General features: G+C 41.1%; 1 protein-coding gene across 2 annotated transcripts; it reads right to left on the minus strand.

Moving 5' to 3' along the window:
* Nucleotides 1-4446: 4446 nt before the first annotated feature.
* On the minus strand, nt 4447-19644 carry YTHDF1 (YTH N6-methyladenosine RNA binding protein F1). 2 transcript variants are annotated; one of them, XM_014873885.2, is made up of 5 exons: nt 19251-19644; nt 18844-18868; nt 17309-17388; nt 11898-13424; nt 4447-5949 (listed from the first exon to the last, which is right to left on the minus strand). In XM_014873885.2, the coding sequence occupies exons 1-5, from the start codon at nt 19275-19277 to the stop codon at nt 5923-5925; spliced, it is 1686 nt and encodes a 561-aa protein (XP_014729371.1). In that variant the 5' UTR covers nt 19278-19644; the 3' UTR covers nt 4447-5922. The 2 variants fall into 2 exon arrangements, with proteins under 2 accessions (XP_014729371.1, XP_014729370.1); XM_014873884.2 differs by lacking the exon at nt 4447-5949 and having other exon boundaries at nt 11713-13424.
* Between the last annotated feature and the right edge of the window lie 1290 nt (nt 19645-20934).

A 20934-nucleotide genomic window follows, 5' to 3' on the forward strand; every position in this document is an offset into this window, starting at 1 on the left:
TTTCTTTAAGGATTAAACCTGCACTCTTTAAACAAATGGTTCAAAAATCCTCCTTGATGGCACAGTTTTGTTACAGTCTTATCCTGCACCCACCTTCCAGCCTTTGTCCTGCCCAAATCCTGAGCAGCAGAGCTGGGAAGGATCTCAGAGCACCTTTCAGAGAGGATTATCTTGAGTCAAAGATTGGAACAGAGGTCTAGAAACTTCACAGATAGTTGCATTTAATAAATGTGGATTTTTATGCCAGGTAACAAACGTCACCGATATATTTATGAAATACAGGCCAAAACATCAAAGCACCTTCTCTTTTCACCAAAGTGTTTTCAAGGGCTCTGGATAATCAGCTTTTTTACAAGTGGCCAAAAGCCTCTGCTGACAGTTTTTGATGCTACAAGCAGGAGCTTTTTGCAGACCTCTGAGGAGTTCTTCCCCCAACAAATCAGACTATTTGCACTCACATGAAAGTATACTGTCGATATTTTACAAATTTGTATGAAACAGATCTGTATTAGAAAAGGATTTTCATGCACACCAACAGACTAAGAAAGCTGAACAATCTCCATAAATCCCCAGACCTTCCAAAATTCATTATTTCCTGAATAGACTGATTATCCACAAAGGGGGTAAAGAAGAAGCCATTCTCCACCAGTAAGTTTAACTCTAACCTTAGTAAATCTGAGCCCACTGCAGTCTTGAATTAAGAAGTGACTCTCCCTCCAGGTGTAGACAATGATCTGCTTTGCTACTTCTGAGTCTAATGACTCCCAGCTCCCCAAAGTTTTATCAGAACTGACTAAATACTATTTCAGCAAAGTGCCTTCAGCTGCAAGAACCTGAACATTCCATTTCTCTGCCACCAAGTGCTTTCAGCTGCAATGTGTTGTCACAAGAGAGCAGCAGTAGCAGGAACAGTTCCTACTACATCAGTGGTCTCTAACTCAGGAAGGTTTGGAGAACACAACTTCCAGGGAAATGCTGAGCTATCCTAGAGCCTGAAATGTTATCAAGAATCAAATTGCTCAAGTTACAATTTGCAGACCCACAGAGCAAGGCATAGGAAACAAAGTAGATATAAATAATGAAAAAAGCCCCCTAATAATATCTGTATAAATCAATGTATTCTTTACTGATCAAAATTACTTTCTTCCTATTCTCACATCCAGATGGTGAGGGGGGAAAGATATTTAAGGAGGTTGTTAGCAATATGTATTACTGCCCAAGGCACTACATTAATAATCTAAAAATACCTGGAGAATGTATATTTGATAAAACAAGTATTTACTCCTCTTTCCCACTGTCTTCATTATTGAAACCATAGCAAAACACCAGATCCTACTGATCTAACAGCAGTTGGACGTTAGAAATGCATTTGGTGAAGACTTTACTGTCTGTCTGTTGTCATGGTAACATCCCAGGTAAAAATAATTTCTTGAATAACTTATAAACAGACAGATGGCATAAAACCTCCTACGCTCTCCAAGTTGAAGGATATTCAGTAAGACAGTGTTGATGCCAGTTCCATGAAGTCCTGCATGTTGAAGAAGGCACACCTCCAAGGTCTTGCTCATGCTGGCAGAAACTCACCTCAGAATGTGAACAAAAGGGAGATCAGGGATGCTACAGGAAGCAAAATGAGGAGACACAAGTCAAGTCAGCACTCCTGTGTGTAGCATTTCCCAAAGGATTACAAAGGTGCCCTGAAATGATGATCCTACATAAAACAAGGAAATTAATCCCACATTGTACCCGGGAACAAAAGCTGTTCTTGGAATTGCTGGAGCCCTGCCCTGCTCATGCTCTGACAGGGAAATGAGAAACATCCCTGACTGCCACCACACTGCACGTGCAAAGCAGTGCAACCTGAAAGCTTTTGTTAATCAGCACAAGCTTTCTGAAGACAGGAAAGCTTAATTGATAATGTTCATACCCAAGACATTTCCCTTCACCTTCACATTAGGTCAAAGCACCAAGAGATGTGAGCTGGGAAGCTCACAGTGGGAATGATGTCAGCTGTGGAACAGTCCATCGGGCTGAACCATGTTTCTTGTGAAATCCAAAATCTCCCCCTGCCAAGTCACACCCCAATTAAGTCATTTCAACATTCTGACTCAACTCCCTTAATTCTAAAAATAGGCTGATCAAGAGCTGTTCCTTCTCAAAGGAGCTGTGGACAAGGCAGGCTCCAGCCAAGGCAGCGATCACAGCCCCAGCTACACTCGCTCTGTTCTTGGGCAGGATCACAAATTCCAATTAAAAACCTGCACATTCCCAAAAATAGCGAACAGCTTTCTCCTGAAATGAGCAGATGCTGAGCACTGTTGTCAGCAAGAGCCAGAGCTTTTTCCAAGGGAAACAGATTGTTCAACATAAAGAATTCAAAGTAGCTGAGACACCAGGAAAAGGAGCATTACATCAAAACACACTTCCCTCCATCAGATGTTTGTGCTTAGTTTTGCATTTATCTGCTATTTTAACTAAATTTCCCTTACTCCTCTCAGCTTCTCTCAATTGGTGCAGAAACCAGAAAAGGGCAGTAACATTACATCAGTTAGTTTTCTTTTGATAGTTTTGCACTATCTCTGCCTACAAGTTTTTTATGGCTATATTTATTGGAATTTCCATCTTCTCTGGCCAAATAAAATCCCTCATTAGTAAAGAAAAGCAAACCACTTACCCATTGCTCTGTAGTGCACTGTGGCCAGTCTAATGCTTAGAAATAAATACTGCTCCCTTTTTCACTGAGATCTCACTAATACCCGTTGAGTAAATTCATAAACACCTTTAAGTTCTTCAAATAAATATATTTTGTGAAGAAACACATCTTTGAATATCAACAGCGGTGTAAAGGGTGAAATTAAAAAAAAAAAAAAGTAGAATTTAAAATTTTTCATCCTCTATTTCCATCTCCCAAAAATGAGAAGTAAAAAATGAGTCTGGCCTTATGAGCACAATGTGATATGGAAGACAATTTTGAATTTCTGCCTGCCTGTTTCTGCCCTCACATCTCAGTGTAGGTATAACTTCATTGTTTTCTCTACAAGCTCAAGTCACTCCCAGTGACAAACATAATCTCCATAAAGATTTAATTATTCAGTACTATTACTTTTGGTGTGACTACCTGCAAATAGGTTTTTTCCCCCCTCATGATGCATATTCAGTTTCAGAGCAGTGCAATGTGCTGCCATCACCAACCAGTAACTGAATCAGAGAAATAATTTAACTTTTTAATCAGCATTTGGTGCTACCAGCTCCATTTGGCTTAAAAGTGAAAGGCAGCAGCATTAGTGTCACACTCAAAAGCCAGAATCATCAAGCAAAGCAACTCATTTAGGGAATGAGTTTAAGGACCAAGTCCAAAAGCACACAGGAACATTCCTTTAGAACTATTACTTGGACTAAATAAAGAATAAGCAAGACTTGTGATATGAAGTTATTCTTCAAGAGACACTGGAAGAATGTTTCTTCCCCCTCACAGTGAAATGTGAACTCTGCGAAACACATAAAGTGAGTCATCCCTTGGAATTGCAGTGGCAGGGGATTGAAAATCAGGCCCAGCAGCCAGCACTGCAGTTATCCGAGCACCCAGTGTGCTTGTGATGAACAGGATTATTTTACCCACTGCTAAATCTTCTCCCACCTCTCACAGGGCTGTACAACACCGCAGTGTCAGTAACAAATCTCTCCCCACTGAAGCTGTTTTCTGTTGCCCACAGCGCCAGACAGCTGAAACACACCATCACTTCAATACAGTCAAACCAGTTTCAGCTGAAGGCTCCCAATTATTTATTTATTTATTTATTTATTTAAAACATTTACCTTAAGTCTATTGGTTTATCACAGTAAGGAGTGTTTAGATCTGAAAAAAAAAAGTACTGAAGTCGTGTAACTAACTTTTCTCTTGAGGGTCCAGATGTAGCAGTTCTTTTTGGCTCTAGAATCACCCATGGAAGTGTTCTGACATAACAACTGAAACTAACAGCAGGTGCTTTTACTGGATGGCAACATGTTTATAAAATGCAGAATTGCTTTCATAAGTCAGTTAAAAAAAAGATATCAAAGCAAATTACTACAGTTAGAGCCGGGAAAGAAACTGGTCAGAGCATTACTGAATTTGGGAATTCTTTTCTCACACTGGTGACCCAAGGCTGTGCTGCTGCCTCCTCAAAGATGCAGCACAACTTCCAGTGCTCTCCCCAGCTTCTCCACGTACAAGGAGAAAGGGAAGCACAAGTGACAGCCACTGCACATGGATGCAGGTCCTCCGAGGAATGGGAATAGTCAAAGCAGCTTAAACATCCTCTGCAGAGTCCTGAGAAACCATTCAACACCTGAGTTGCTCAATCAAATCACTTCTCAAGTCAGATTTAATTGAGGAGTCTGCATAAAGGGTGATTTGAACACAGGAAGACAACTGAATGTAGGGAAAAAATGAAAATGACATCAAGCTTGCTAAATATGTATTGTTTATTAAGGCTTGTATTCTCCTAGAGGAAAAAGTTAATCTGATGCTGTCCATTACTCCTTACAGGCAGTAACAGTCCAGAGACAGAGTTATACGTTCTAAATACAAGTCTAAATGATACAGATTAAACTTTATTTAAATTGGAGGTCCTTTTGGAGTAAATAGTATTCAGAAGATACTTGCTTTCTAATATAGTAAAAGATCCTCTACAATAAACACGTGCAGATTCAGTGTGCTAGAGCAGCGGACATGAGCACCATTTCCATGCTTAACTGGAACTCCAGTTGGTGACAGGTTCTCCGACGGTCCCCTCACTCCACAAAAACATGACAGCAAATTCAATTTCTTAAAACAGGTTTTTTTACTCATCCAACAGAAAAAAAAAATTAGACATACACACTGTCAATTTTAAACATCTGAGGCATAATCCATCATATTATCCGTACTATTAGTTCCTACGTTAAAGCTCAGCATTATTGGTATAAAAACTTTAAATGGCATTAGGATTTGGGGGGGTTGGGAGAGAGTAATGAAGGGAAGGATTAAAAATGATCTGCAATTAACTAATAACACCTGAAAGCTGAAACAGGTTTAAACACATTGTTTAAAACCCCAGCAATGTCGATAGCATCACATTATTATTTAATTAAGCTACAAAAACCGTAAAGCAGAATTATGGCTGAGAGAAAGCATCTCGCTCACCCCCGGCAGGATATGGAATAACAGATGCACACTGAAGCACTGGTTAACAGAATGTGAAAGGGAAATATTTTCCAGAGAAACAATTCCACTGACAATTTGATTTTCTACTAGACAGAAAAAACCAACATGGCGCATCAGCAGTTTTAAAAGAGTAATTGTACAGATAAATAAAGAGGCAGAGCAGCTGCACAAAGTGATCAGAAATTTAGGGGCTTTTTCATTTTAAAATTCTGAAGTGCAGTATCTTAGGAGGGTTTTTTTAAAATGACAAAAAAAAAATATCAATGCATGGTTTCTTACTTGTGCCATGAAAAAAAGGGACTTGGGGGGAGGATAAAGGAAGATTTGTCATGTATTCTCCATAATCTCTATATCTGGCTAGGAACATAATTCGTGCCAAAATAAAGTCTTTGGGAAGCACTGACACTTTAGTATGCTCATGTATAGGTCCACATTAGGTTAATATAACTGTTTACCAACTTAAAAAAATAAAAACAGACACACTTTTATTAATGATTTCTACAGAATTTTACATAGAAAAAAAGATACAAATTAATGCAGATCCACTTGGGCAAAAATAAACTACAATGTACTTAAAGATGCAACAACTTAATTTCCCCTGCACGAGAAGATATATTGGAGCTGAAAGCTTTAGTTTGTCCTGATGCCAGGATACAGCACCAGCTATACTTAATTTTGTTTCTCATAGTCGAATTTAATATCAGTTCTAGTATATATCAAACTGTATATGGTTATTCTTATTGTTTGTTTCGATTCTGACGTTCCTGCAAAGAGAAAAAAGTTAAGATTTTAGTCAAAGGAACAAGCAAAGAGTTCTTAGTAGTTTAACAGCTCTAATGTGATCCCAGATAATTATACACTTTAAACAATGCTGCTACATTTTATAAATACATTGTTCATACTCAACAAACCCAAGGACTTGATAACTTAATGTTTTTAAGTGCAGCCTGAAGTGGAACATCTGGATGCATACCTGCAGTCACTTCAAACCAAGGTCACAGAGAGAGAAAGGTATGAAATATCAACACTCCTAAGGAGAAATAGGATCTGCAATATTCTACTTTCTGGATTATTTTAGCTACTGCAGTAGCAGCACAACCAATACACGAGCAGAAAGCAGATGGCAGATTAGTGAACTCCACAGAACTGGTCTAATTTTGAAGCACTCAAATGACTTTGGAGTTTAGTCACATTCAGTAAGAGCAGGGATTTGAGCTGCCGAGAAATTCTGTCCCTAATTCTTCCTATCGGTTCAACTATTCTGGGAAGCACTGGGATATACTTGGGGGGTAAGAGATAGAAACAGTCTTAGGCAGAAGAAAAGTTTTGTACTTCTACCTAGTCTGATAAAACCCAGCACAGCTGGACTGAAGAACCCAAGGGTGTCCCAAAGTGCTCCAGCACAGCAGCTGGGAGGGTCTTTGAGGCTTTTTCCAAAATTTCTGCTAACCACAAATACTGAAGGCAGATAAAATCACCTAAGGGATACAGCTGGGGGCTGCCTGCAGGTGAGCTCCAGGTCAGTGAGCCTGTGCTCTGCCAGCAGCACAGGGCTGCCACAGAGCCCTGGGCAGTGCCCAGCAGAACAGGGCACTTCTTCACTCAGGCCTTCGGGAGCCCCACAAGTGCAGGACAGAAGCAGGCTGCTGTGCCTCAGCCCTGTGCATCCCCCAGCTCAGGCACCCTGCACACCGAACAGAAAGGGCTCAGCCTTCCACTCCTGCTGCTTACACTGCAGAACTGGCATGGAAAGACTCCACTCTGTACTTAAATGCATCAATCTGGCAGCAGATCCTATTCCAAAGGAAACTGTGAACTAGCCCAAGCACCTCCAACAGCCAACCCCTGAACTAACACCTTCAGATTTTGTTTTGTGGACTCATTCTGTATAAAGTTCAGCTCAGAACTGTTTCTGTTGTGATGTAAAGCTTATTTGCAAATATACCAACCATTGTAAATGTAAGACTGCATTTGTTGCTTCAGCTGGTCACAGCATAAAAATCAAAAGAGATTTTTAAAAACTGAATCTATGATTTCTGCCTCCAGGCAGAGTATTAATATTTCAATTTTCATAATAAAATTAAGTCAACAAAGTCCAAAATGAATTATTAATCTATACTTTAAGACAGAAGTAAGAGATAGCAAAGTTGTTTTACCAAACCAACAAAACAGGCTGTATAAAGTGGTAGAATTTATGATAACAATTTATATTCCTCCTGTCTTTTAAATCTTGACTATGATGAATTATCAGCAAAAGCCATTTCTTAATGGCAGAGTATCAGAACATTACATATTGTTCTTAACAAAAGGAGCTTATGTCTGCCTGGCACTTCAAACAAAAGGTGGTTGCAAAGTATTTAGAACTGAATCATAACTCCATTTTCAGGCTTCCAAAAAAAAAAAAGGAATTGTTTCATCCTGTTTCCAACTTCATTTCCAAGGTGGCACATCCCCTTTACAGCCCTACCAGGTTCATGAGCCCACTCTTTTCCATTGCCACCTCATGTAACTTACTTTTAGTTTTCTGTGTAGTCATCCACTGACCTCCCTAATTCCACTTTATTTAGAAATGGAAGCTTTCCATTCTCACGGGCTAGCCCCACGTAAAAAGAGACAGGCCAGCACCTGAGACCTCCACCTGAAGTGCCCATGGCATTCAGAAACTCAGCTCAGACTGTAATTCAGTAAAATGTGCTCTTTACTGAGCAAGTTCCCAAGCAGTTCCTCCTACCTTGCTTTTTGCTTTCTCCCTTGGGGGCTAATCTGAGTCTTCCTCTTTACAAATGTCTGAAACCACATAAACTGATGCAACAATTCTTCGTGCTCTTGAGCATGGCTGCTTTTTAGAAGCTCTAACTCTCAAATTCTCTTCCTTACTGCTACTTAGCACTACTGCAAGCAAGAACAAACAGTTTTGTGAGCAGCTAACAAAGCTGTGCTCGTTTTGGTTCTGAAGATCCGGAGCCTTCAGCTTCTCTTCTCCAGTGGAATACTCCTGATATGTCACAGGAGAGCTGCAGCTGCACACGTCTCCTTCAGGACACTAATCTGTATGCACAGTCTTCAGACACAGGGAAAATAGGTTTCCACAAAACTTGCAGAGATTTCCATCTTGGAGACACTCAGCCCTGTCAAACTTCTTTTCTCTTCACCTCAGGCTAAAGTAGCTTCAACTTTGCTACTAAACTTGGTAAAAGTCAGTGGGATCAAAGCATTCATCTTCAGACACAAAAATATAAATGTTTTCTTTATCTCAGGAACACATTATTAATCTTAAAATATGCTTTTTAATTAGAGCTTTGGAGGAAGGACAATATTCCATCCTTTTAAGTTCTGTGACTGTGTTCACAGAAAGCTCATCACTGAAAGGAATCACACAGCACTAGGAGAAAATGAGTATTTCCAGGTGCCAATATGCACCAGCCAACACTTTTCCGTATTTAATCACCTAAAGCAGAACTGGTAATCTTGGTGATTCAGGAGCTTTCTAAGACTCTGCAGCTCTGCCAAAACAAACCAAGGTGTAGAGCTGAGTGCCTTGTCCACGTCAGAGGTGACAGCACAGCAGCCCAGTACAGGAGCTGGGACCATCTGCTCTGGTGCAGATCTGGGAGCACGAGCTGCTGACAGCTCATCTGTCACTTGTAAAGTACCAAGATCGGCAACAAGTTTGTCTTTAAAAGCTTTTAAGCTTTAGAAGACAACTTTGTTAACGCCCTGATGGCATGCTTTTAGGGAATATTAATAATTAATGCCACATTATATTCTCTTTTTTTAAAAGCACCTCTATCACAAGTTTTCAGAGTTTCAGAGTTCAAGTTTTACAGTTTTCAGAGCATGAGCTTTGATGACAGAAGTAGCTCTTTGTGGGCACTGTAGCAGCTCTGGAACTGACTGAAAAAGGCTGTGAGGGTCAGGTGAGAATTCATGCCATACTCACTGTTTTGCTATTTCATTCCAGACCCCAATACCCTTCTATTACTCCCCTTCCAGGTTCTGTGTCACCAGACTGGGTTTAAGTATTTTGGTGTGGCAAATCAAAAGCTGGACTTAAATCCCAGCATGACCAAATCCTCTCGTAATTCAGGAAGGATACCTTCTTTCAGCAATGCTGCAAAGTGATGAATCTTTGGCACTTGAAAGAATTTCATCCAGCACTAAATCTGCCAAAGCCTCACTGGATGATTTGGCACTGACACTGAGGCTCCTGTATCAGTTAAACTCAGCAGCACAAGCTGGAGCTGGCTCTGCACACAGCAGCCATGGAAATGCTGGTTAGCAACAAACTGGAACCACCTAAAGAGCTGAAATGCCAGTGGCTTGCCCTGCATAGATGGCATTATTATTCTCTACTAAATATTTGTGTATAAATGAAATTGTATCATTTAAGCTCTCCATGTACAGCTTTTTAAGAACTGTGTCCCTTTGTAATCACAAGAGCAGTGAAATGGAAGCACAAAATTTCAATGACTTTACAGCTAAACAAGAGTATAATGAATTAAACCCAGCAATCTGAAAAATCAATTAAGATGGCACATATACAGACAACTATCTAAAAAATGTCAATTAGGTCGTAAGATACTTTAACTGGCAATAAGTTCCTTCAAAAATTAATGCCATAGGAAGATGAACTTTGTTAACTAGAAGGTATGAACTTCAACAGCACAAACTTCTTAACAATTAGAACTTTAGGTATGTGTGTATCTTGTAAAAAAACAAACTCCTCTAGTAATCAGCTGGACTTCTAAAATTCATTTTGTCAGTGAAGGGGGAAAATAGTGACTTTCCTTTCTTAAGTCTTATAGAATTAACCCGACAAGCAGCATCTTATTTTTCATTCCTTCATTGCTGCTCTGCTTTAGCTCTCTAGCACTATTACCTTCCTTGGTGTACTTTGGTGTCCCATTTTCTAAGCTATTCAGAGGAATCTAAGAAATATTAAATTAGACTTCACAGTTTATTTTATGAATGTGTAATATAAGCCAGAGCCTCTGTTGAAAATGAGGAAAGAAAACGCATTATTTTGAAGAACTGATCCTGTAATAAATAAAGCAGTGACCATTTTTGAGCAGATAGTGGGAATTCGTTATATTTATTAAATCAACCCAAAATGAGATCAGCTCAATAGTCAAACACCAGCCCCCTGAGATCCTACAAAGCACAGGCATTTTAGTGTTTGTGCCACCATTGGGACTTGCTCAGGCCAGGGAGTTATCTGTGCAAGAGCAGATCTGTTATCACCCTCCCTGTGCTCTCCCTTCAACACGCACAGCAGAGCACAGGACACGGAATGGAAAACCCAAAGCAATCACACTCTGCTACACCACAAACACCGGACAGAGGAACCCAGGCTGCCTCACTTTGTCAAGACCCTGTCCTACATAAGGGAACACCTCTCCAAGATACAGGCTGCATTAAATATTGAATTGCTAATTATCTACTGAAGGAATTAAATGTGCAAGTAAAGCCCTTCAGGTTTTACCTTGGGGAACCCCACAGGGAGTACACAAGAAAAACTTGCAATTTTAAGCTGTCCTCCCCTGCTGTGCTGAGGTCAGCTATGCACATCTATCATGGCCAGGAAAAGTTCAGCCACGAATTTTAAAGATACTGAACTTTTCTCACATAATTTAAGGGTACAATCTATGAAGACTGTTTAAAGCAATTTTATCTACACTTTTAAATGGCAATAAAAATTTTAAAATGGCAATTTTAAAATTTAAGCTGCAGAAACATGGATTAAGTCTTTGCTTTAAAAATATCTTAAAACAAGTGTGTGCTACCCTAAACTAAACCAGCCTGTCAAACAAATGCTGTATTTGCAATGCTATACAAAAAAAAAAATCAAGGAAACATTATCAACACCAAGCAAATTTTAAGTGTTACTTCAGTAGCAACTACACATCCTGACACCTATTAGCTGGTCAGGTCATTACTTCTAGACTGCCTAATTAGAGAAAGGCATTCTTGACACGGAGATCATGGGATGGAGAGGGACAGAGATGCCTTGTGACAGACTTAGGGCCATGAAAATGTATGCAAAGTTTTACTACACTCTCCCAGTTACTGCCCAGACTTCCCTCACTACATCTTCACTCAAAACTTCAAGAATTAGTAGACAGATTAAACCTGGGAACTGAAAACTTTTATTTATCCAAATAATACATGTGACTTCAGGAGCATAAATGTACTCTTTCTAGCACTATTCCAGCAATATTATGCAACTCTTTCTTTTCCAGAGAGATAAACTGAATAAACAAAATCAGGTTTCTTATTCTTAAAGGTGATGTACAAATTTCAAATACCAATGCAGGTATCAATTTTGATAGCCCAGTTCCAGTCAAACAGTTTTAAAACACCTCATATTTAAGGCAAAAAACTTAAGTGACAAACACTGGCAGAACCCAATTCTGAAACAGAAACTATTTTCTATTAACCGCTTTAAGATAAAAAAATAAATCAAACTCCAATAAACTGGACATAAAGTCCTTTACCCGTATTACTGCTTAGCTTTCTGCTTTGAAACTTATTGACTTGTGAACTGTCACAGAGAAATATGCATCAGATTTGTGTTGTCAAACACACAAGAAACCATTAAGTTGAGATGTATTAAAAACATTTTGAATTCCTACTTACATTTTTCCACCATAGCAGCCTTCACATTTCACTTTCCCCATATCTGTGTATAAAATAAATTTTTTAATAAGTTTACCTTCCGCACCACCTCCTCCTCTTCCTGGCGCTTTTCATAATGAGAAAAGTCATCAAAGATGGAGGTCGTGTGCTTGTAAGTAGCAATAATTTTAAGCACTTGTTTTGCTTTTTCTAAGGGCACCTCCTGTGTATCACGGGAGTTTGTAACAGGTTTGTTGTCATTGTTCTCCAGCCTGATGTGTCTCAGTTGGTTGTTGGGCACATCCTTCACAAAGATCCACTTGACATCAAATTTCCCCTTCCACTTGTCCTGAGACCAGACACCTGCACTGGTGCCATAGTCCACAGGTGATTTCATCTCTGCTACTCCACAGAAGTGTCCACTGCCATTGACACTGAACAGCAAGTACACGGGGCCCTTGCTGTTCATGGAGCGAAAAGCGCTGTCCAGGCGTTTGTTGCCGTGTTCCGTACTACACCAAATGGAATATTTAATGGAACGATGAATATCATCCTCGGAATAGCTCTTTATTATGAACACACGTCCATTTTTAAGGTTCCATTCGAAATCTTTAGGGTTATAGCTGTGAGCAGCTTTCAGTTTTTCAAGGACAGGATGGGACTCACTGCTGGGAACGGGGTTGGGCTGGGTGCTGCCAGCTGAGTTGGTGTCGTTCCCAGTTCCTCCACTTTGGCCAAAAGCTGCATTTCTGTTGCGAGGAGCTACCCAGCGGTTTTGGGGCGGCTGCTGAGGGGTCTGATACTGTGGCTGAGTCAATGGAGGAGGCTGAGCTGGAACAGGCTGAACAATTGGTTGCTGTGGCTGTGGAACAGACTGAGGAGAAGGTATCTGTTGGGGAGCAGGAACTTTTGCCACAGGACCCTTATTGTCCCAAGTACCTATGTCCATATTATGCTTTATAGGGGGAGGAGGCAATGCTCCCCCGATTACAGGTCCAGATTTTGTTTTCATTTTAGGCTGTGGTTTCGCAGGCTTGCTGGCAATAGCAGCCCAAGAGGTTGGTTTAGATACTGGCAAGTTTACATTAGATCCACCATTCCCAGAGAGGGCACCTGTCATCCCAGCACTGTTAACAACAGAACCTACTGTTTTCACCGCAGAAGTTGTAACATCTCCACCAATCTTAAGTCCAACCATTCCCTGCTCAATACTGTTCATTCCAGGAGCTTTATTTAATGTATCATTATGAAATCCTGTTTGTCCATCCACAATGGTACCCCCCAGGGAACTGGGTGGGTAGCTGTAACTGCTCCCATAAGCTGAGCTTTGTGTCTGCTGTCCTTGGGATCCGCTTGTTCCCCAAGCTGAGAAGGCAGGATTTTCAGGGAAAAAGTTAAACCGGTGTTGATAGATATTATTTCCCAGACCCCCAGGCTGTCCAAAAACGGCATCGTGCATAAAATGATGATCCCCATTACTGAGCTGTCCATAGGTGGTGAGATAAGGGATAGGAGGATCTCCTCCTGTAGACCATGGTGCTTCACTGAGAGAATAGGGGAACCCAATAGATGGTGGATAATAACTGGACAGATAAGGATCAGTCATTGATGGATAGCTACTGTTCTGTTAAAGAGAAAAAACAGTCACCAGATAAATAAACCCTTCGTTTATAAATAGCCACAACACCAAACAGAAAAGAACACCAGAGACAAGGTAATGTAATTTCTAATGACAGATCTTAGTTCACACTCCAAGAAGGATTCAGGTCTAAAATGAAGTATCTGAGCATTTACAATACTCCAGCACTAGGGGCTCACATTGAGGTTAGTATCTGAGATTTTGAAACCATGTAATCTTACTTACACTACTAAGGTTATTTAGTAGCCAACACGCCAAATTATTGCAAGGAACATACCTAACTATATTTTGTAGCTCACAGAACTAAGGATATTTAGCATTTCTAGATAGCTACATGGAAGAAGCTTTAGATTAAATTACCTCAATATGATAATACATACACGGTTACAATCCTCATTACAGAATTGTTTTGAGGGACCAACAGTCTCCAACAAAAAACCCACACCTCGAGCAGTAGAACATCCATAGGCTACTTCTGACACACGTGCCAAGTTTGCCACAGGTAAGAGATACAAACTGATACTACAGGGCCTGGTGCATCCCAGACAAATCCATGCCAAGATGGCACATGACACAGACCATCCCAGCTCTTGGAGAAAGGCCCTTTCCAGCCTTTTGCATAAGTCTTTTCCTCCCTCAGGAATAAAGTTACAACTGTGCAGGAGTGTTCCTGACTGTCCTTCCAAACAGGACATCTCTCCCACTCGTGAAATAAGAGACCAAACATTTATAATCCATCAGACTCCTTCTGAAGTTTCCTCCCCTTCAACTGTTTCTTAGACCAAGCTGAGAAGCTTTTCCTCTCACTAACACTTTGCTGGCACCTGATTTTGAAGCATTTAATTTGATTCTTATATTCAACAATGCAAAAGAACAAAGCCAGGATGTCCTAAAGTGGGTTTTACTCCTCTTCAAATCAACCTGAAGCACATATATTGGAGACCTTCCAAAATGACACTCCAACCATAATTACCAGAGAGGGGGTGGGAAGGTCAACATCTCCTGTTAATGAGTCAAACAGCAGCTCGCCTTTCCTTACTCACAAAGACTATTTTAAGAAGAGGAACTCTTCTTTCAAACTGCTAGGTTTCAAACTCGAAAAGAAAAATGTATCTGCAAAATTAGGAAAACTATACAAGAACTTCAGCCATTTGTCCAAAAATCTGATTATTTCTCAGCTTTCTAAAAAAAAAAAAAAAAAAAAAGAAAAAAAAAGAAAAAAAAAGAAAAATCCCCTCCTTGATGAGGATAAGCCTAATATCCAACTGATACAGAATCTTTTTTACTGCTCATTTTTCAATGACCTGTTTTCCATGACACCCCAAAGCCAAAGTAATTCAATATCCTTATGTTTCATATCCAGAATGATACCACAATATGCCTTCAAGACTTCCATACAATACTGCAAACACATCAGAGATTGAAACAGCCTAAATCCAGCGTTACTGATTCAAAATAAATTATCTCTGCCACTGTTCAAGCAGCCTTTATTCACACATCAATTCTATCACTAAGAAGAGGTACAGGAATCACCTCCCTATGATATGACCCTCTAAAACAGTTTTCTGAGCCTCCCAAGCTAAAGTAAACAATATTTAGCATTAAAAAACCATTTTTCTGAAAGGCTTGCACACTGCTGAGTGTTGTATTTTTAAATGTTAATTTAAGAAAAAATTAAAAACAAATGCAGATGAAAGGGAGGAGATATAAATAGATCTCTGAGATAATTATACTCATATATTCTACAAGTTTAGAATCTAAGAGCAAGAGAAATCTACAAGTTTAGAAGCTCAGCATGGAGAAAAGCAAGTGTTTTGTCTCAGAAATATTTAGGCTAAAGGATTTTAGACAATTCCTGCAGCTGTCATCTCTTCACACAGCTTGTAAAGTCTCCTCAAGGATTCTAACAAGATTAAAGGAAACTTTCAGCAGCCATCCTTACCAAACATTCAATCTATTTTGACTGGCTTTATGCCAGAGTGTGTAAAAGAAACCCTGACAGAAGTTCTTCCCTGCAACAGCAGAATGTTTATTTCAATAAACTTATCCTTGACCTTTCTGCACCCTTTTGTATCTTTTTTATTAAAAACCCCCAAACAAAACCAACTCAACCATTCTGTTAATTTGGAAAGAATCTCCTTTCCCCCAAGATATGCTACTTGCTGGTGATTCCCTGTTCCATAGGAATGATCTTTTGGTTCTGAATGACTTTACAGGAGGATGCTTTTCTTGCTGAGTGTAAATCTGTATATGCAGAGTCTACTTGACTCAGTTCCCTCTGCTCTTAAAAGTACTGTTAATACAGCAATACTAACCTACATTTGATTTTTGATGCCAAATGCATTATTGTGTCAGCTGGGACTTTAATTTCTAAAGTTTTTTTTTTTTTAATAACCAGTTGGTTTCAAATCTTTTTTTTTTAATTATCTGTACTTTACAGTAATTTTCAAGGGCTGAATAAATCTGACTGTATAACTGGATAATAAGGCTTTGTTCAGCATCATGGTTGTCTTCAGTACAAAATCTCACAGTCCTAATTAATGCCACTGTCACTTTCCACTTAAAATTGTAAGAGGACCTACACAATTGTTTCTTGTGCCATGCCAATTCTTCACTGCAGCATAAATAAATTGGTCAATGGAGCTACACTTTCATAAAGAAAACTTTTATTTTAATTATGGAAATTCTAATAGCTGTAGCAATTTTTCTATTTAATCCTAATAACTGGGCTTGTTGACAGCAAAGACAAATTTCCTAGAATAAAACTATAATAGATGGGTCTATTTTTTCTATATGAACATTCAGTATATTTCACAGTTTAAAGTAATTAAAAATTACATAAAAATGTGACAAAACACAATTTTAAAAAAAATCAGAGGGAGGTGAAAACCCCAATTTCTTTTATACTCAATTTTGCATTAAAAAATAAGATTTTACTTCCTTCTTCCCCATCAAAGGCTCTTCTACCTTCCACAGCCCATTAACTCCAAAAGAAGGAATTTCCTCCCATTAAATTACTGTAAGTCTGGAGAACATATCTATGCTACAAGCAAGCTCAGTGATGTCATCAATATTAACACTGGCATCTGACAGCTTCAGGCTGAATTATAAATTTCCTTTTTAAGATGTAACACTTAGTCTTCCCATCATATACCTCTGGTAAGTGTTTCTGAAATAGTTTTTTCATATTTGTGAATGAAAACTTTTTGCTTCTCCAGTTTCTATACATTTTGTTCCCCTTAAAGATTTGAATGTGAAGTCAAAAATTACTTCAGAGTATATTTTCAATTATAATGGTATTTCACTCATGGATGTTGATTTAATGTACATTATAATGAGAGTTTACATTACAGTTCCTTAATCTTAAGTAACACATCTTTAACTCTTAAAATATATCAGAGGACATGAAAGAACAGCATTTGCTGAAGTGAACTCTACAAAGTACCTAGAGAGCATCCAACCCAAATCTCAACGACATCAATTTCTAGGATTACATAAATAATAGAAATCCAAAGAGCCCGAAAACAGAATTTTCAGACTCCCACAAGCAAGTGGCCTATCAGAGAACTGTAAGATGAGTCTGGCACAGTCCAGCCACATCAATAACCTGCAAGGGAAGGAGGAATCAGCTCCAGCTCCTTGGAGCATTAACTTCATTCTCACTTGTGGCCATCTGGAGATGCAGAGTAATATTAGCTTTAAGAACACAAATGCTGGTTGTATCAACAAGTAACAAAATATGCTGTCATTTCTTTTTCCATTTCTATTTAAGGCATTTGCTCCCTCCACACAATCCTATGAATGGAGTGCCAACAGCATGCCTAAGGAAAAAAAAAAAAAAAAAAAAACTAAGTTAAAAATACACTAACCTGATTTGACTGCCCAGAAAGGTAAGGTTCAAAATCGTTGTCGTGAACTGTGTCCTTCTGATGTAATGAACCATTTTGTACTACAAAAAAAAGGGTTACAGCACATTATAACACCAGCAGCATTGCAGGAATGATGTTCCACACTATCCTACTTTTAGGAAAAGCCATATTTCTTCTGCAAACCAGGCAGACTCATAAAAAGACAAAGAGATGACATTTCCCACCCCCCCAGATAGTTTGTCTTTATATTACTGCTTATAAAACAAAGTTTGAGTAAATTAAAAAAAAATCAGCAATTAAAAATTCTACAGCTGAGAGTGAGTAAACAACTCTTGTGAATTAACTCCAAACAAAAAATCATTATTGAGAACAATTTTGTGAAAAAAGATTGGGAAACAACATCTATTGTTCTGGCCCATAATTAGAACACACAAACTCACAGTTCTCCCAGCGTGTGTTATTCACTGCTTAAGCTGGCTAAAATAAGATGAGGTGAAGTTACATTTAATTATGAAATGAAGACTGCTAAGTGCTTTGGTATCCTGATATTTTCAGGAAAACTTAAGTTTCAACATTCTCATCTGTAAAATAAAGATATCTGCCATAAAATCCTACTTCAGCACAAAAGAATGTCTGATAAGCATTCGAAACCCATTACTGAATGATATACAAACCCAAAATGGCCATTGGGCCCCTTCAAATGATTTCCTGTTTGCTTTAAATTTGAAAAAACAAGGTCAAATACACGGTGTGATAGCTGCTGTATCTACCTTTTTCACAGAACAGCTGACCTAAATATAATACTACACCAAATAAAGTGTTTAGCACAAACAAACTTGGGAATTTAGCAGAATACTTCTGCAAAGTTTGTCAAGGGGAGTAGAGGTAAAAGAGTGTTTATAAACACAGAGAATGTTTCTTCAACTAGAGCTTCTTCAGTGCAGTTTAGATGTATTAAAAAGCATTTATGAGCTAGCTATTATTACTTTCTAAGTCTTAACAGTTACATACCTGTTAGCAATCACAGTAGGAATGAAGGTATTTTTAGATGATTTGTAAGTTTAATTTCAAATGAAGCAGAAGAATTATAAAAACGCCTATTATCTCATCAGAAGTTAGCCATCTTTAAGTTCCCTAAATTACTGAGTTTATGGGCTTAAGTAAATATTTCAGCAGAGATATTTACAGCAGAGCAGCAACACAACTGCATGCACAGAGCATGCAAAAGTAGGTATAAATACATATATTGTATAGAGATATCCTTGTGACTTTATGTAGCAACCTGCTTCATCTTAAACGAGAATTATTTAGTATCAGCACAGTCCTTCCCACTGCAAATCCAGCAGCACTAGGTGGGATGCAGGCAGCTCGGATGAATGGCAGTCGATGTTATTTTTGAAACAAAGCACACATTCCCTCATTCCCAGATGTCTTCCAGAGTAACAGCGGTACATTTCTGCTCACCTACAGGTACCTGTGCAACTGATCTGTTACAGTAACAATTTAAGCGACGAGATCGCAGCATGATTTCTCACCTTTATTATCCTGTCCTTTCGGTCTCTGGGAAGCCACAGCACGTGATGATGAAAAAAAAAAGGGAAATAAAAAAGTTAATTTTAGGAAAACGCTTATATTGTCATAGGCACTGCAAATCCCGCAGCTTCTGAGGACGGGGAAGAGACTTATAAAAATGGCCAGCAGCATCTGAAGGTTTGTTTGGACCAGGGCTGGGGCAGCGTGCTCCACGTACCACTCACTCAGCACCGGCCTTCCTGAGAAATGGCCCCGGCGAGGAGGCGGGAACGTGCTGTGCCCACGGGGGAAGTTCAGGAGAACGATGGAAGTCTAAAGCAGCCGAGGGGGAGAAGAAAAGCCTCGCGGGGCCTGCCAGCCGCAGGCCCGGGAATCCCCCCGCCCACGGGCCGCCTCGCCACTCACTCACCTGAGGGTCAACGCTTGTGGCAGACATAATTCATGCACAGGGCCGCCGTGGTTCAGCAGAGAGCGCCGGGGGACGAGGCAGGGCCGCTCGGCGCGGCGCGGAGCTCCGGGGCCTGGCGGAGGGGCGGCGGCGGCGCCTCCTCTCCCCTCAGGCGGCGGCCGGGCGGGGAAGGGGCCGGGGCCGAGGGGGAGGGAAAGGGGCCGCCTGGCGCCTCCTCGGGGCGCCTCCTCAGGGGACGGCGGTGCAGGTGGCGGCGGCGGCGCGGCTCAGCCGTCGCGCTGCCGGTACCGGTGCCGGCCCGGTCTCTCACATGCCCGCGGGCCGGGCCTGGGGCCGCAGCGAGCGGGGCAGCGGCGGCCGCCGACTCCAATGGCGGCGGGCGCCGGGCTGCGGTGACGTCAGCGCCGAGCGCGCGCGGGGCGCGCCGGGAGCGCACGGGGCGGGGAGCGGGGAAAGGCGCGCGGGGCGGCGGCGCCTCGTGCGCGTGCGCGGGAGCGCTGAGGGGAGCGAGGGGAGAGCGGGGAATGAGGGGAGGAGTGAGGGGAATGAGGGGAGGAATGAGGGGTGCGAGGGGTATGAGGGACATGAGGGGCCGCATGGCGGACACGGCATCGCCCTGCGTCCCGCTGCGGGGCGCTCAGGCTGCTCGGCCTGCGGAACGGGAGCCTGAGGGCACGGCTCGTCGATGTGTGCGACTTTCTCGGGAGGAAAGAGTTTTTCGCCCAGAGGGTGATCGGGTACTAGAATGGAGTCCCCAGCGATGTGGTCACAGCACCGAGCCTGGCAGAGCTTAAGATGTGTTTGGACAACGATTCATGGTGGGATTCTTGGGTGTCCTGTGCAGCGCCAGGAGTTGGACTCGATAATCCTTGTGCGTATCTTCCAGCTTAGAATATTCTCTGTTTCTGTCCCTTTTGTGTTCCTCCCTCAGCCTTTGCGAGGACTCTTTGCCCACAGGCTCGGCCGTGCAAGTTCACAGGCTCACTGAATCACTGAGATAGAATCACTAAACTGAGGTGGAAGGGACCCAGGATCACCGAATCCATTAGGTTGGAAAGGACATCTGAGACCATCAAGTCCAACCTGTGACCCAGCAGCCCTGGTCAGCTACACCAGGGCACTGAGTGCCACGGCCAGTCCTTCCTTCAGCACCTCCAGTGACTCCACCCATTCCAATGTCTAATCACTCTTTCTGTTAAGGAATTCCTCTTAATGTCCAGCCTGAGCTTCCCAGGTGCAGCTTAAGACTGTTGTCTCCTATTGACAGCAAGGATCATCAAAGCCAACTCCTGTCCTGGCACAAGACACTTCCAACAATCCCATCTTGTGTCTGAGAGCATCATCTGAAACTCCTTGAGCTTCGCCAGGCTCGGTGCCATGATCACTTCCCTGGGGAGCCTGTTCTAGTTCACCCAAGTGCTTTGGGAGCCCCGCTTTCCCTCACACCACTTGGACACCCTGGCAGAGGATCACAGCCAGTCCGACCACTGGCAGCAGCCACCCTCAACATGGATTTTTATCAGATTAATTCTTTTTCCCCCCCTTCCAGCAGTTTTGCAGAACCTGGGTGGAGTTGTGGGCAGTTTAGCTCAGTTTTTGTTGATTTCAGCAGGGTCAAGGTATAAGTCCCACAAGTTACAAAGTCTTGTAACATTTCCATGCTTAATTTTGGGGGTAAAAGTGG

The sequence above is a fragment of the Sturnus vulgaris genome, chromosome 17, assembly GCF_052056855.1.
Source record: "Sturnus vulgaris isolate bStuVul1 chromosome 17, bStuVul1.hap1, whole genome shotgun sequence".
NCBI lineage: Eukaryota > Metazoa > Chordata > Aves > Passeriformes > Sturnidae > Sturnus > Sturnus vulgaris.